This window comes from Melanerpes formicivorus, unplaced genomic scaffold (assembly GCF_026170545.1).
Source record: "Melanerpes formicivorus ecotype bairdi unplaced genomic scaffold, bMelFor1.0.p_v2 SCAF_4, whole genome shotgun sequence".
NCBI lineage: Eukaryota > Metazoa > Chordata > Aves > Piciformes > Picidae > Melanerpes > Melanerpes formicivorus.
The window spans coordinates 8,739,482-8,756,745 of NW_027142356.1; the positions used below are offsets into that span (position 1 = coordinate 8,739,482).

Below are 17,264 nucleotides of genomic sequence, written 5' to 3' on the forward strand. Positions count from 1 at the left end.
TCTTATCTTTTCCCAGTTCTGCCATACTTTGTATCAGAGGTAAGAATTCCATTAAAACATACTCTCTACATCTCTTCAAATTCCTCACAAAGGCAGGAAACAAAAGGAGGTAATTCTGAAAACATTTGTCTTCATTACGACTGTGAACAAGCAAAGATTGCAAGTAGCATTCATTCCATTCATTACACAGTCTTTCCACACAACCTTCCCCTCATACAAAAAAAGTCTAGATTAACAGGCCCAGTTGCAGGCCAGTATTAACACCCTACAGCCAATTTTGAGATGGTTTCCCCCTATATACAGTTTAGGAACAGAAGAGTAGGTTTCTGTGAGAAGGGTGAGATTTTAGCTAACAGGGGTTATGAGTGTCCCACTGATTACCTGCAAGTGCTTGAAAAGATCCCACCAGCTGAGTGTTCTTTTACACTTAAAAGAAGTGTTATAATTATCTTATTTTATGTTTTCCCTTAACAGCTAATGTTTCACATAGGCAATTAACCAACTTCAGGATTTTGGAAGAATCCTAAAAGAAGAACATATGCTTTGTCTTTCAAACAAGCAAAGATGAACAAAGAGAAGGAGCTTACTCTTAGGAGACCTTGAGAAAAACCAGCCAGAAAAGTAACCACAGGATTAAGCATTAGTACTAGAGGAAATGCCAAGATCTAAGGATTTTTTTATTTTTTTATTTCTCTTGCAGTAATTAAACATTAAAGGTTGGTTTGCCATACTTCTTTAATAATTATAGTAAGCTGAACAAATATAATCGGAACAAAAATCTCACGAGTTATATCAAACGAAATAAAACATACTCTGCTGACACCTACGGCAACAAGTACATATTAAAAAAGTCTGGATTAGTTATCAGTTCAGAGTGAAGACTAGGTATGTTCATTTGGCCATCTTTACAGGTCCCACAGCAAAAAAAAAAATCACTGTGGACAACTCTATGAACTCCAAAACTAAACAAAGAACGCAAAGAAAGTTTAATTATGCTACAAAAAGACCTCTGCTTTTTTCAATACATATAATGCGGGAAAAAAGTTAATTGCTCCTGGAGATGATTATGTGATAAAGATGAGGGCACTTTTAGAGATGTTTCAAAACTTATTTACTTCTTCAGTTTATCATAGTTAAGGGTCTAACCATTACATTTTGTCCTACAAACTACTAAAACTAGACACTACCCAGCAGTTTAAATAACATATGAAAAAAAGCTGCATCTTATTTAACAGCTGCGGAACTCATAGGACAGAGTAAAATATATAGGACAGTAAAATATATATAAAAAAAAAGACAAGAGTTAAAAATCCTACTTCAAGAATATTAACTGCAATAAAAGACATTAAAACCAGCAGATAGTTAGGTGCCAGGACATAATAGAACCCATAAGGACAGGCAAAGAATGATGCTAAGTTGGGGAGAAAGCGTCTGTTTTCAGAGAAGAACTTCCTGACAGACACCACAACAAAGCAACATGAACCGTGACTGTGTGGTCCCCTTCTCGTAAATAAATCAGGCGTCAAAGGTTGATCTGCAGTTAATAAGAGGCCTAAGCCTTCTCCAAGGATTTGTAGTATTCTGTTAGCACAGTCCAAGCCTTAGGAGCCATGAAGCCTTCTGGTGGGTTTTGTCCTTCTCGAGCCAGCTTGCGCATGCGGGTCCCCGATATAAAATCAAAGTCGTCATGGCTGAGAGAGGAGGAGTGGGGGCAAAGGGGGAGAGAGGAAAGAGCAAGGGTGGAGAAAAAAAACAGAACATAGTTTAAAAGCAGGTAAAGTTGCTTATATTCCTTCTGCTTTCTTGATACTATACACATTGCTTCTTGGGAATATGCTTTATCGTAACTATCATTTCCAGACACTTGGCGAGTAAATCCCTGGAATATACACCATCTACAACCATCAGCTTAGGTAGCTCCCGAGGTTTTGAAGCATGATCCAGTTATCTGTGGACTGTATCAAGTCTGTACTTTCATTTAGCCTGGCTCACTCTTTACGAGGAAACAGGGAACTGCTGTTGAGAGAGAAACATCTTCTCCACCTCTTGTCTCACCCCTCTGCCAAGCAGCAGCACCTCACCCTGTCATGGCAACACATAAGCCCTATATGCAGGTTTAAGAAGATCACTGTAGTGCCACTAGAGAATGTGAAAAAACAACATTGTACATCCTTTAGTGAGGGACAGTTGGCAAAACAGAAAAAGTAAAAGCCTGAGACTAGAGGCAAGTTCCATACTCAGTGGCTACTGCAAGCCACTGAGCGTGCATACACATATACATATGCATAGCAGTAATGTGGGGCATACAGTTCTAAAATAAAAAAGTAGAGAAATAATAAAAATATCTTCCCTTAAATATGTTTTCCCCTTAAAAACAGAATTCAATGGACTAATGAACAAATTAACCCAAATCAGGATTGTTTACTGTTGTAAACCTGACAACAAATTAACTTCTCAGGTATGTGCTCATAAGCAGCAAAAGCTCCACAGGCAAAACTCTCCCTTCTCACAGGACTGAAACAGTAAAGGCAAGGCAAGAAGGCCAGAGTTATACCAAATGCTATAAAGGAAAAATTATGCAACTTAAATTAAATATGCAACTTTTTTACTTATGCCATTTGCCCAATTTGCATTGTGCCTGCATTACTTATTCTTTCCCTGTTCATTTGAAATAAAACCAAGTATTGGTCTCACATGCACATGCCTCAAGACAGAATCAAGAGCACTCATCAGTGGGCAGAATTTGGCTCAAAGTGCTGAGCTATGCTCAGGAGGGTATGGAAGTTAGCAAGATGCAGAAAGCATTCCACACTTCCCTTTCAGAAAACCACTAGCCCCTTATCTTTTTGATGTAGATTGTATACACTAACACACAGCACTGCCATACATCCTCCTTTCTTATTGCTCTCAAATTGAGGGTTTGGGTTTCTGAAGCACCACAACAAGGCAAAAAGCCCTGATGTGCTTTAAAGTCTGCAAAGTACAAATTATGTAAAAATGAGAACTTAGAGTTGAGGTAAGTTCATGGGAGAAAGAGTTATGTTACTGCTACTTATAAAGCCCACAAATTTTGATTCTTGGCAGAGAGACGCTCACTATTAACTATCACTGCTTGAAGGTAACTTGTGTTCTCTGTAAAAATCTCTTTCTGTAAAATATATGTAGGGAAGTGGTAACCCTGGTTAATTCTAGAAAAAATACTAAGCCTCCAGATGATTATGAGGAAAAGAGTGCAGCAAGTGATACAGATTTCTCCATGTGTGCTTTTCTCCAGTGTCCTAACACTACCAAAGTTTGAGCATTAAAAACGGGAAAAAAAGGAAAGGAAAAAAAAAAGAGCTATCTGCTTTATCCCTTCCCACTAAGATTTTACACAAAATGCACAACTTCCTCTAGCGCCCTACAATGAAAAGAAAGGTAACTAAGACAATAGATTTACATCTGTCATAAAAGGTTGCTTCAGTAAGACCTCAATTTCTTTAGCAGCTTCTTATCTTTAGTTGCATAGAAAGTAGCTCTAGGTACTGGACATACCAATAGAGAAACAAAACCCAAAAGCTAAGGAGATCTATAGTAACTATAAGAAATGCAAAGAAATCCATGAGTGAGGCTCATTTAAGAAACAAACTACATTCAGTATCTCCTAACACTTCTAGAAAAATTACCTGAGTCAGTAATCATTGAAGTGTCTCAAACGGAGCTTTGGCAATACATACTATTATGTTGAAAAACATGGAGTTCTGCCATTTTTTAGAGTTACTGAAATTGCAATTTTATTGCTTCTGGTTTAATCTCCACTTTCATACCTAACACAGAGTATTCAAATAACCATTCAATACTCATTGTCTTCACTGATGACAAAAATCAAATCCTTTGGGTATCATAACATTAAGTTTCCACTAAGCACTTATCAGTACTGGCATTGTGGTGTGATGTGAACCATGAGCATTCTGGAAAAAAACTATATGAGCAATTTGCTTTTGTGAAACAAGAAAACAAAGAGCATCAAGTAATTTTCTCTACAGTGAATTTTGAGGATATTAGGAGTTACTCTACATAAAATGGGTTCAAGTATAACTGAACAGGGGGAAATATTTGACCATTGAAGCTTCTGTGAAATACAAATGCCAAAGCCATCCAAATTCCATTCTCAAGTGAGACTGGGCTCTCTGTGAAACTTAACCCCAATGTATTCTGAGTGTGGGATTTAAGTGCCTTTGAATTCTCTATTCAGTGGCTGCTGGAACCAGATTTCTTTGGGCCACACTGTACGTTAGTAAATGCTTGTAACATTGATTTAACCTTTTACTAGCAATTGAGTTTGACTACTACTGACGTAATAGTTGGTGCCAATACAATTAAAAGCATTCTCCAAAAGGAAGAGGGGAAAAAAAGGCAGAAATAAATCCACAACAAAAACTTGTCAACAGAAATGCAGTCATTGGTATTTGTTCCATGGCATAGTATCCTGGAATTCTACTACAAGCACACTGTGGAAAAAGCCTTACATACACACACTGCGAAATCCTCTTACTTATAGAGGACAGAAAATACCAAACTTTGCTGTGCCCTCATACACCTAGCAGAAAAGGAATCTTTTCTTACATTACAGATTATGCCCTCCTTCCACACACACAGCTGTGTGTGTATACAGACACCCACAGGTGCACAAGATAAGATTTTCTATTTGGAAAGCAGTAAGTGATTTATTCAGAATAACGCAAGAACAAACCTGTGCTATTCATTAATCTTCAAACTATTCACAATAACTGAGCATCAGAGTCAAAGGACACTACTAACCACACAGAGATAGTTAAGAATTCACACACCAGTTCTTTCAACTACAAAGACTAACATATTAATCTATTAAATGGATTTCCCTGTTTTGGTGTGCAGTTATCTTTTCCCATATACCGCTAAGTGACTCCAGCAACAATGACAGCTCTTTATGTTTTGTTATGAGCTCAAGCACCCTAAGAGTGTACAAGGCTAAGATTTCACAGATGTTACAGTTCTGTGACAAAACAACAAAGTAATCACCAGTATGCAAGCGGAAAATGACTGTATAAAGATGCTGGCGGTTCTACAGGAAAGCTCTGTTGTTATCTCTGAGGTGTGAATGCAGTACCTTAATACAGTGACTGAGGGAATGTTTTTTTTCCCCTAAAATAATTATTCCTTCAGGTTTAATCCAAGTACAACTTGGAATTTGCATCTGCTTTTTCAACTGGGAGCACTAAAGATCAGTCATAGTTTTGGGAACCCCAACCTCTCTTAGGGCAGCCAGCACCATACGAATGACCTTCTTAAAATTCCCATTCCCTGTGCAGTGTGATGCCTGGTGCTTTCGAGATGCCAAGAAATTACTTTTAAATACAAGACCCATGATAAAAATGTAAACCACTCATTCGTAGTTTTGTCTATTCATACAAATATGAGGCTTGGAAATGAATTTATGTAAATAAAACAATAATGTGACTTATTTACTCTGGTCTGGCTTCAAAATGACTGCCACATTCTACTCAGCTGGTAAACTTCAGATCTGATTTATTTCTAGGACAATTCACGGTGTCCTCTGGGGTTTAGTCCTTTAACAGTTCTGCATCTCTGACTTCATGCTTCCTGAACAGGATCCACCATGAGGTAAATCTAACTTTACAACTCTTTTCAGAAGGATTGTCACTAAATTTAAATTTGCCTTTGCAGTATCAAACGACAATTTATACCGTAACTCCTAGAGGAACAGAACATTGTCCCTTACAAGTCTTTGTTATGTCAGTCTATTTTATGCCTTGGGAATGATCCCCGATGTTGAATGAACCAGCTAGTATCAGCTAGGCTCAAAACCTAGGTGGCCATGCACAATCTCTGTGAAAGTAGAATATTAGAAGTGAATAATATCAACATATGCAAAACAAATCCCTTTCCCTGCTGTGAAATAAATTCTTTTCCAATTGGTGGGAGAGTTTCGGTCTTCTGAGCTGTTGCAGTGTTCCACTGTATCCTAAATTATGTGCTAATGTTAATTGAGAAGCCATATTTCACACAACTGAATTAAGGAGGACAGCCAAGTGTGCTTATCTCAGCCTCTATCATTTTAAAAATTAGGCAGCACTCCAAACAAACCTGTGAACTGTATGTTCTTAAGCAGTCCTGGCAAGGGCCAGGGAATAAACTATGACATTAAAATCTCTTCTCTTCATGGATCTCAAGTTTCATTCACCTTTTACAGAAATCATGAACAGCCGACTATAGTAACCTTACTTATGGGTTTCTTTTAACCAAAATAATCAGTTTTCTTTCAGGGAAAAAAAAAGGAAGAAAAAACAAGAAAAGACACCACCATTTTTCCAGACACTGCTGTGGCTTTTTTAATTGCCAGACTAATTTCCTTTCTAATTGCGTTTTTTCTCAGCAGCAGTCTGTGGCTGCATTTTACAGGACTGATCTTCTGTAAAGAATTGGGAATCTCTGCTCACCCAAACAACTACTATTATTAAGCCACCAATCCCAAATTACACTTGTCTGTGGTAACCATTTGAGAGGCCTTTTTGGCTGAAGAAACACCCTGTTTTTCTGAAGGGATTTCAGCACTGGGTAGGGATTTTTGGGAGGCAGTGATGGTTTTAGTAAGTTGCTTGGTTCTCGGGCTGCTTTTTCATTTACTACTCTGTCTAGTAGTGGTTCATGCTCAGACATTCATTTGGAATTTCTCCATTACAACTAGAATTCTACCTGCAAACTTGTCCAGAACATGTTTGGACATATTCAATTATGAATCCAAAATTGTATGAAATCTAAAAAAGTAAAAACAATAATAAGCAAAGGACAATTCCTACTAGTTTCTATATAGAGAATTCTGTGCAAGTGGAAATGCTCAAGCTTCCCACAGAAACTTTTATTAGGCTTTCCCTCTGACTTCAGCAACAATAAAGAGATTTTGACCAAAGGAAAAATAAAATGAAGTGAGCTTTACCTATGCTGCTATACAGAGCTTCAAACATTCCTCAAATCTTAGTTTTAGACACATCTTTTTCCAAATTATGTTTTAAGGCTGTGGGGTTCCATGAGGTGCTAAAACAGTGCTAAGATGTTCCAGAAACAAAAAGTTGTGTTGACTTCATAAGGTCTTAATATTTTAAAAGGTAACTTTAGTAAAAAAAATGTATACAACTACAATTGCTGTGCAGATAGTATAAAAGCTTTCATATCAGTCTTGTCTAACCCTCTTTTTGCACACACAATGCTCCATGATTACCCTGAATGCAACCAGGATATCTCTGGATATTCTTATGAACAGAGGTATGTGTAGATACACCTGCTGCCAAGTGACTTCAGCTCCAACAACAGCAGCTCAGCATTGTCCACCAGCAGCATGAGGCCCTGTCATGCTCCAGGCTGTTCCCAAGCAGAGGTACCAAGTCTATGGGAACTCCACAAGCAGCGTGTGTTCTGGAGGATACTGATGGAAGTGAGAAACAAACTTAACTTCTGTAATAAACTTTACAAAGCTGCACTTCCATGGGGACCTTTGGAAGCTGAACACCTTAAGAACAATGACCTCTTAGAATCACTGCACCTGAGAAGGGCCTTTGTTTGGAGGCAGGGACAGTGGTATGCTTTTTGATGCTTCCCAGGCTTGCTACCTTGCCAGGTCACAAGCTGCTTAGCCACAGCAAGCTATCATGTAGTTGCCCAGTATCTTATGGTACGTAACTGACTAGTATCAACTTGGCACGTGAAAACCTACCACCACAGGCATACATATAATGCCACCAGCATAAAAACTGAGCAACAATATTTAGAGATGTCACAAGCAAAGCAACTCTCTGCCACTGCTAATGCTGCAGCCCCAACATGTCAGACATCTTTCTGTTAGTGGAATCAAGCTTATCTAACTTCTCACCACTATGCAAAGATTCATGCCCCACCATTCCTGTGGCTTGGGATTGCCTTCAGAAGGAGAAAGATAATTCACCAACATCAGTAAAGAGCTCAACTGCAATAACCTCTGCTTGACTTTGCTGCTGTGCCAGGTGTGGGTCCATCTTGGCCAAATCAGAAAGACCTTCAGGATAGTAACTGGCATCCATTATGGCTTCTCACAAACACTTTCCCTGATATTGATGTCTAGGAGGCCTGAAGGAATAGAAGAGATGACCACTCGTGGAGAGAGTAACTGCTTCCTGCAGCTGAGACACACAACTCAGCTCTAGCTCAGTCCAAGGGAGGCCCATTAACCATACCCTTCTGTACATCCATTAGTGATGTAAATTCTTGAATTGCCTACTTGCCCGTCAAGAACTGACAAAGACACAACAGAAATGAACTTAACTGTTACCAAAAAAAGTCAGAGCAATGCTTCTGTGCATACAACCCTCTTCCCCATAGGCTGCCTTTTTCACCAGGTAAGCAGTAAGCTCAGGATACATCACTATTTCATATCCAAGGGTCTTGGGTCAGTAGTTCACATCAGTACCGATCCTCTCATACTTTCTGATAATCCTCTCCTCCTTGCCATCCTCCTTACAGAGTCAAACACCACATGGTCCAGGAGCCTGCCACATTTTCAGTATTATACAGACCATCTTGAAATGCAGCCAGTTGCACCTACCCAAGCTCTAACTCTGTCTTGAGCATGTCCAGAGAAGGGCAATGAGGCTGGTAAGAGGCCTTGAGCACAAGCCCTATGAGGAGAGGCTGAGGGAGCTGGGATTGTTGAGCCTGGAGAAGAGAAGGCTCAGGGAAGACTTTATTGCTATCTACAACTACCTGAAGGGTGGCTGTAGCCAGGAGGGGGTTGGTCTCTTTTCCCAGGCAACCAGCACCAGAACAAGAGGACACAGTCTCAAACTGTGCCAGGGGAGGTTTAGGCTTGAGGTGAGGAGAAAGTTCTTCACTGAGACAGTTGTTAGCCATTGGAATGTGCTGCCCAGGGAGGTGGTGGAGTTACTGTCCCTGGAGATGTTCAAGAGAGGACTGGACGTGGCACTTGGTGCCATGGTTTAGTAGTCATGACGTCTTCGGTGACAGGTTGGACTTGATGACCTTTGAGGTCTTTGCCAACCTTATTGATTCTGTGATTCTATGAGCCTACCACAATGTTCTTTCCATCTACAGCAAGCAGGGTCAATAATGGCTCTCTTCAGGCGGTCTGCATGTGTCTGCATTGCCATCTAGAGGACTGCTGCCACACTCCAGCACACTCTAGTTTACAAAGAGTATCTAGGGAACAACGGGACAAATGCTCTTTAAACATTAGACAACAGTGGAGCAAAACTGCACACTAATAGCAGCAGTGTCTTTTTTCTAAGACAGTGACACAAATGGAAAAAAAATGCCACAGGCATGATGAAAGGATAACAGGGTGTGCATAATGCCCTGTGACCAAAATCTGTTACCACAGCGAGTTTTTTTCATCATTTGCTCTGGCTAATGACAGAGGTATAGCTTTACTCCCCTTGATCAATGATCACAGAATCAATGTTATTCTACAAAGACATTCTGTTCTATGCAATGCTAGTTCTGACCTGTACTCCCCTTCTATTCCAAAATTATTAAGTGACACATCAGTATTTCACCTTAATCTTTGTGTTTTTATCATTGAAAACTCACTGAATTACTGGGACAACAAAAAGGACAAATACCCATAATATCTATTACAACAGCCTTTTGTTACAATATATACAAGTTTGCATAAAACTAACAATATTTACATCACCATCTAGTGACTGTGTACAACAATGAGGACTTCTAGATGCATCTCAAATAATAATGGAAGGCACAAGGGCAGTGAAGTATTCAACACCTATTTAAGAGGCAATAAGTTTAGGAAAAGACTTTCATGTTATACATGCCACAATTATACTTCCCTCTGATTTTATTCCTAATGAAAACATCATCTGTATCAGGGCATAGATCTGATCTGATGTTACTGTCCATAGCTTCACTTGAGAAAAAAGAACCCTGTTGCAATGCCCTCCAAAGAAAAGCTTCATAGCACAAGGAGAACCTTATGCTGGAATGCTGTCTATAGGGGAGGGAGGATGAACAAAGAACATTAGCGAACTACAATAACTAAATAAATTTAACTCCCTGATTAGCTTCAATTTTAAAACATCTGCAATGTAACAAATCATCAAATTTCTAAACACATATGGACATCATAGAGTAATACACAATGAAACTATTTTAATTCTTGTCAGGTTTCAACAGATTTGCCTTTATCATGCTGCTTATGATTTCCTAACAACAGAAGAACACACCAAGAAGTTGTATTTAGTTATCTAAGAGTTGATAACACTTTTCAGCTTTTAAAAATAAATGCAAACTAATTCAAGTACTTGAAATTTACTGCTGAAATATAAAGCAGTTAGGTAACTTATAATCAAGGTTAAGACAGCATACTATCTATTAATAAATGTAATTCACTGTAAGAAAGACATAAGCTGCTGAATAAAACTTGGTTGAGTGTCACAAGCCACAGTGACATCCTTGGAGACTGTTACACACACTGTGCCTGCAGCATAAGCAGCTGAAGAACAAGGTAAGAGATGAGCTTATTTTTACAAATCAATCCATCTTGAATTCATACTTTCAAAGATAAGCTGTGTTGTACAGACCTTTTAGATGTTATATGTACAGATGTTTTAGAAAAACATCTTTCTTGACAGTTTGTGCTTCAGTACTAACTACCTACAACTGCAGTTTGTGCTTCAGTACTACCTACAACTGCAGTTTGTGCTTCAGCACTAACTACCTACAACTGCAGTTTGTGCTTCAGTACTAACTACAGCTGCAGTTTGTACTTCAGTACTAACTACAACTGCAGTTTGTACTTCAGTACTAACTACAACAAAAGTATAGTTCAATAATCTGAATTAGGAGCTTTGAACAGAAGTCATCTTCAAGTTCCACTTATTGGCACCACAGCAACACAAAGCGAGTTTTGGACTCTGCTATGCTACACAAGTGGAAAATAATATTGGAACATGCAGAAGGTGAAATTACCTGTCCTGCAACAGGATCAAAAAATACCAGAAAAAAAAACAAACAGCTGAAACTCCTGTGACATACAATGGGCTTAGGGCACCATTTTGCGTTGTTGTTAAAGTAAGCAGTTAATTGTCACCCTGTCTTGTCCACTACCTTTCCCTGCTGCACACTCTCATTATTTCTCTTCATTCATAACTGACACATGAGAAACATACTTAAAAAGATAAACCAACAAAAAAAATCAATCTTATCACTACAGTAAATAGCAATGTTTTGCAGTGGATTTAGAAATCAGTGCCAACGTGATACAGAATCAAAGAACTCCACTACCTGGCAGGAAAGAGGAAAGCTTCCACTGGCAGCTAAAACTGGATCAGGATAGTTGTGCAGTGAAACTGCACCCAGATGATGCTGAAGTCAAGTTGGATTCATGATCTAAACCCACATCTAAACACTGCCATCTTTGATCAATTTAATGAAAAACTAATTTAGTTAAAACCAGGGGGGTTTATGTGGGTGGGTGGTAAAAGGCAGCTATTTCTCAAAAGGTCTTAAAACGAAAATACAACTTACTGATCAGAGTTATAATAATCCATGCACTTCTTTTTCTTATTATAAGCTGCAACTCTGAAGGGTACAATTTCTAGTGCTCGGAGGCCTGGAGCCATTGTCAACACCTTGGCACCATGACTTGGTTCATACAGATCTTTTCCAGTGTCAGGGTGTGGCATCCCTGCTGGATCTCGCCCTACAATGTAGAAGTTAGCTCCTGCAACCATCCGTGATCTGCAGTGCCACTGAACCTAGAAGAGACAGGGGAGAAAGTTAACAGAAGAAATTGCTTAAAATATGACTCTTAAAAAGTGTGTGCATTGTGTAATTACTTTTTTCATTGCCAGACATGATTTTCACTATGGAGCCACAATGAAACAAAGAATCAGTCACCAAGTTTATAGCTAAGGCATATTATTTCCTTGTTTCATTTGCACCTAGCAATACTTTTAAAAGTTACTTCAGCACTACGTTTGGAACAGTATAAGCAGGGTAAGGGTAAGCTCCTGTGTTTCTTAGCTCAATTCTTCCTGATGTTGTCACCCTCCATCCCATTCCTTTATCTAAAGGTCAATAAAAACCCAACTGCTTTGGGAAGCTCAGTGTATATTGCTCTATTTTAATACACTTTATAGCAGTATATTGCTCTGTTTTAATCACAGTCATTTCTCCAAAAAAGACACCCTGACCAACAGATAGCTGCCAAGCACATCATCCTAAGAAAGACAAGATAGCAACATCTCTCAAAACATCTGTCAAACAATAAAGGGGATGGGAGAGAGCAAGGTAGCAAGAGGGGAAAATCCCACAGATCATAGGACAAAAGTTGTTGCTACTACTTTGCAGTACACAGACAATGCAACAGATAAATTCTGCTTCCATTACAAAACCAATTTGCAACTACCTGCTGCAAATCTTTACACAAAATCAGTGTTTCATATTTTAGTCACTGTGTATGCTGTTCTCTGCTAACAAGCTTTAGGCAAAAAGCTCAAAATTGCGTAACTTTCAAAGCACTAACTTAACTTTAAATTAGTTCTATAACTAATCATCATAGAAACCATATGAGGAGGAGGCTTTGCATTCACTATGGATAGAGTTGTGTAAATCAACAGTCAGATAATGAAATTAGGAACCAGCCATGAGTTATGAGGTACCACAGGTATCCGTTCTCTTTGTGACCACGGCCAAACATTGCAGGTGACTGATTCCACTGCTATCACACACAGAGTGCTATGGAAGCATATGGATGCCAATCACTATGTTAATAATATTAATATTTATTTTACAAGCACAGAGAGGGCCAGACACATGACATCCCAGCACACAACAGTAGCTAGCAGCATATTGTCTGAAACTATTGTAGCAAAGCTAAGAAATTTAGTTTCATGGTGTCATTTGTTTAACAGCAAAACTCCATTTTGAATAAGTGAAGCTAAGTATTTAGAAAATGCAAACCACATTTGAGGTGCAAAACTAGCAGCTCTTGTCCCATTTCCATACATTCATACTACTTCAGAACATACTTACTTTCCTAAACAAGTATATTTATTGCATTTTTAAATGGAATTTTCCCTTTTAGAACTTCTTTTCTTCCAAGGCAATTATCAGGAATGTTAAAAATACAGAATGCTACAGAAACCAGTCTGGTACCAGTACCTTTTAAATTGTCTATGGAAAATTACTAAAGGAAGAGTGTATTTTATTACTTGGAATACAAACATTATTGTCAGGGTGTGCTCCAAGGTCACTGGAAATGCCACATGGGTTAGGAGAAAACTCCTGTAATCCTCAGAATAAGGATTGTGGATTTTGTTCCTTCTCACGTGCTCCTGAATACAAGACTAAAGTAGAAGATTTCTGTTGATTCTCACTAAAGGGGAAGAGTCCAAAATTCCCAACAGTAACTCACATGCCTCAACTAGATCTGGACTATAGTACTCAAAGGCAGTACAAACTTGACCAGTCAATTAGCCAGCAGAAAATAAGTGACACCTGTCTAATTTAATACCGCTGCTGAGATCTCCTATCTATTAAAAAGCTAGCCACAGACTTAACCTCTTGAACCTGGTCAGAATTTGAACTTCCTGTGACTCAGGGAGGAAAGAACTAAACCAATAACCTAACCAAAACCACAACAGGGGAAAAAAAAAGAGAGAGAAGTAATGAGATGGAGAACCAATATTCCCTAAAGGAATTGTCCTTAAGTGAGAGCATTTATTCTCTCTGCTGCTTCCCACAAACCTCTAGGGATCCCAACCCGAGACCTGGCTTCTAAATAAAGTGTTGCCAAATAATTTTTTCTTACAAAAGTCTTGAAACAATTCTCTCTGAATTAAGTTTACCAAAAAATAAACAAAGCCTTTACCACCCCACTGCCTCTCTCTAATTTGTGTATAGCCCCTCCTAACACAAGGTTTTTACTTAATCACAAAACTAAAGTATCAAAACATTCAGGATATGAATGGTTGGTATGTTACCAGATCTTATAATTCACTCTGAAAAAGACTGTGTAAAGGAGGAAGGATGAATTCCCTAATACAATTATAAATCTAAAGAAAGGAGCATATAAACACAGGATTGTCTCGCAGCATTTCCCCAAAATCCTCCAAAATAGAAGTTTCTTCACAGAAAAATGTTTTGATAGATGAGAGGGGGAGCCTTGGTTTCCCAAGGAAAATCCGTTTCCTCTCCACATTTAAAAAAAAATACAACACACAAAGACCAGGCATAGCATAAAATATTTCAGTGCAGATTTTGTTTTAAACTCTTGATGTATTTGAAGAATAGAATAGAATTAACCAGGTTGGAAGAGACCTTTGAGATCATCAAGTCCAACCTATCATCCAACACTATCTAATCAACTAAATCATGACACCAAGTGCCCCATCCAGTCTCTTCCTAAACACCTCCAGTGATGGTGACTCCACCACCTCCCTGGGCAGCCCATTCCAATCTCTCTTTCTATGAAGAACTTCTTCCTAACATCCAGCCTAAACCTCCCCCGGCACAGCCTGGACTGAGTCCTCTTGTTGTGGTGCTGGTTGCCTGGGAGAAGAGACCAACCCCCACCTTGCTACAACCTCCTTCAGGTAGTTGTAAACAGCAATAAGGTCTAAGCAATCTCTCAGGATCTCCTCATAGGGCTTGTGCTCCAAACCCCTCACCAGCCTTGTTGCCCTTCTCTGTACACCTTCCAGCATCTCAACAGCTTTCTTGAACTGAGGGGCCCAGAACTGGATGCAAGACTCAAGGTGTGGCCTAACCAGTGCTGAGCACAGGGGCAGAATGACTTCCCTGCTCCTGCTGGCCACACTATTCTTGATGCAGGCCAGGATGCCATTGGCCTTCTTGGCCACCTGGGCACACTGCTGGCTCATGTTTAGCCTTATTGTCAACCACTACCCCCAGGTCCCTTTCTGCCTTGTCACTCTCCAGCCACTCTGACCCCAGCCTGTAGCACTGCATGGGGTTGTTGTGGCCAATGTGTAGAACCCAGCACTTGGATGAGTTAAATCTCATGCCCTTGGACTCTGCCCCTTTGTCCAGCCTCTCAAAGTCCCTCTGCAGAGCCCTTCTACCCTCTAACAGATCAACACCTGCCCCCAGCTTGGTGTCATCTGCAAATTTACTGATGATGGACTCAATACCCTCATCCAGATCATCAATAAAGATATTAAAGAGCATGGGGCCCAGCATTGATCCCTGGGGGACATCACTGGTGACTGGCTGCCATCTGGATGTGGCACCATTCACCATCACTCCGTGGGCTTGGCCCTCCAGCCAGCTCCTAACCCAGCAGAGTGCTGTGGTCCAAGCCATGGGCTGACAGCTTGGTCAGGAGTTTGCTATTGGGGACAGTATCAAAGGGTTTGCTGAAGTCCAGGTAGACTACATCCACAGCCTGCCCCACACCCACCAGGCAGGTCATCTGATCATAGAAGGAGATCAGGTTAGTCAGAGGCAGGACCTGCCCTTCCAAATTTACCTCAGTTGGTCCAGCATACATCATGGGGGAAGGGAATATAGCCACCACTGTTGTTTCAGGATTCAAGACTCCCTCTTCCAGTACTGCAGCATGTTGCTTCATGCGCCACATGAGAGGAACATCATCCTCCTTTGTCCAGCCTCCAAGTGGGTGCAAGAGTAAAACAGGGCGCCTGTAGCCACGTTCCAACAGCTGTTTATGAGTATCCTGCATTAAAAGAGCATGCCCATTGTGCACTGGGTTGCGTAACTGGAACGCAAAGACAGCATCTATGGGGAAAAAAAATAGAAATAAAGCTATACGGGAAGTAAGTTATCAAGAGTTGTACGACCATAGAAAAATGAGCTTCAAACAGTACAAGCTTTTCCTGAGTTCTATTAAACAAGTATAACAGTAGTCATCACAGGTCATTAAAGGATTATGGATTATTATAAAATCTTTATACCCATTGCCTCATCACCCTCATGGTGAAGAATTTTTTCCTTATGTCAAAGCTAAATATAAAAGGAAAACAAATTACACTACCTGTCATAAAGGCACCTGACATGCAGCTTTATGATGTGACTCAGCCTCTCATTTATTTGCCTAACACAACCATTTTAGTGATAAAAAGCTCTTTTGTTCTTTTGTTCGTTTTGTGCCATACAAAGCGAGCATTTAGCTCACAATTTTTAACTGCAATACATTTCACTTTGCACCAGTCTACTTGCATACTACCATCATGAGCTCTGCACCCCAGAAGCAGCATGGAACAGATTTAAAACCAGAAGAGCACTGAAAGCTCAGCATTCAGCCATGCACCTAGGTTTTAGCTGATTTTTCTGCCACATTTGAACATTGTATTTTCTTTAATTAGTAATATCTCTAGTGTGGATGAAAAGATAAAATTCAGAACTTTAGGCATTATCAGCTTCTCTTGTGTACTTAGGTAAGGCAATGGCTAAAAATTAATACCAATAAAGGCAAAGAATGGCACTTCAGAGAGAATTCAAACTCTTTATCCTAAAAAAATGCTAGCCTCTATTGCATTGAGGCAGCAGGCATTTGAACAAATCTTTGCAGGAAGAAACAGAACAAGAATAATTTATTCACCAGCATTCATATCCTTGAATTTCTGCCTTAGCTCAGTTGGAGTGAGACGGTATTGATCAAGTCCATCATTCCAATAAATACGATCAAGGACCTGTAGATCTCCACCTACAAGCCAGTTCCCTTGCTCCATAACCATCTAAGAAAAGAAAGAAAAATTCTTATTAGGCTTGGCTGTTGGCTTTTCCTGAGTATATTAAGTGCTGCAATGGGGCCATAGCTTTACAGAATCACAGAATCACCAAGGTTGGAAGAGATCTCAAAGATCATCAGGTCCGACCTGTCACCACAGACCTCATGACTAAACCATGGCACCAAGTGCAACATCCAGTCCCGTCTTGAACACCTCCAGGGATGGTGACTCCACCACCTCCCCAGGCAGCCCATTCCAATGGCGAACGACTCTCCCACTGAAGAACTTTCTCCTCACCTCGAGCCTAAACTTCCCCTGGTGCAGCTTGAGACTGTGTCCTCTTGTTCTGGTGCTGGTTGCTTGAGAGAAGAGACCAACCCCCTCCTGGCTACCACCACCCTTCAGGTAGTTGTAGACAGCAATAAGGTCTCCCCTGAGCCTCCTCTTCTCCAGGCTCAACAATCCCAGCTCCCTCAGCCTCTCCTCACAGGGCTGTGCTCGAGGCCT

The 17,264-nt window shown here is 40.0% G+C and overlaps 1 protein-coding gene across 1 annotated transcript in view; it reads right to left on the bottom strand.

The window, feature by feature from the left end:
* Positions 1-717: 717 nt before the first annotated feature.
* The window catches only part of PAPSS1 (3'-phosphoadenosine 5'-phosphosulfate synthase 1), a 42,738-nt gene continuing 26,191 nt past the window's right edge, over positions 718-17,264 (bottom strand). Inside the window, exons 9-12 of the mRNA XM_068136883.1 lie at positions 16,628-16,763; positions 15,536-15,804; positions 11,569-11,798; positions 718-1,691 (exon numbers count right to left, since the gene is read on the bottom strand). Coding sequence (XP_067992984.1) covers positions 1,553-1,691; positions 11,569-11,798; positions 15,536-15,804; positions 16,628-16,763 — 774 coding nt within the window. The 3' untranslated portion in view covers positions 718-1,552. The remainder of the gene's footprint in view (positions 1,692-11,568; positions 11,799-15,535; positions 15,805-16,627; positions 16,764-17,264) is intronic.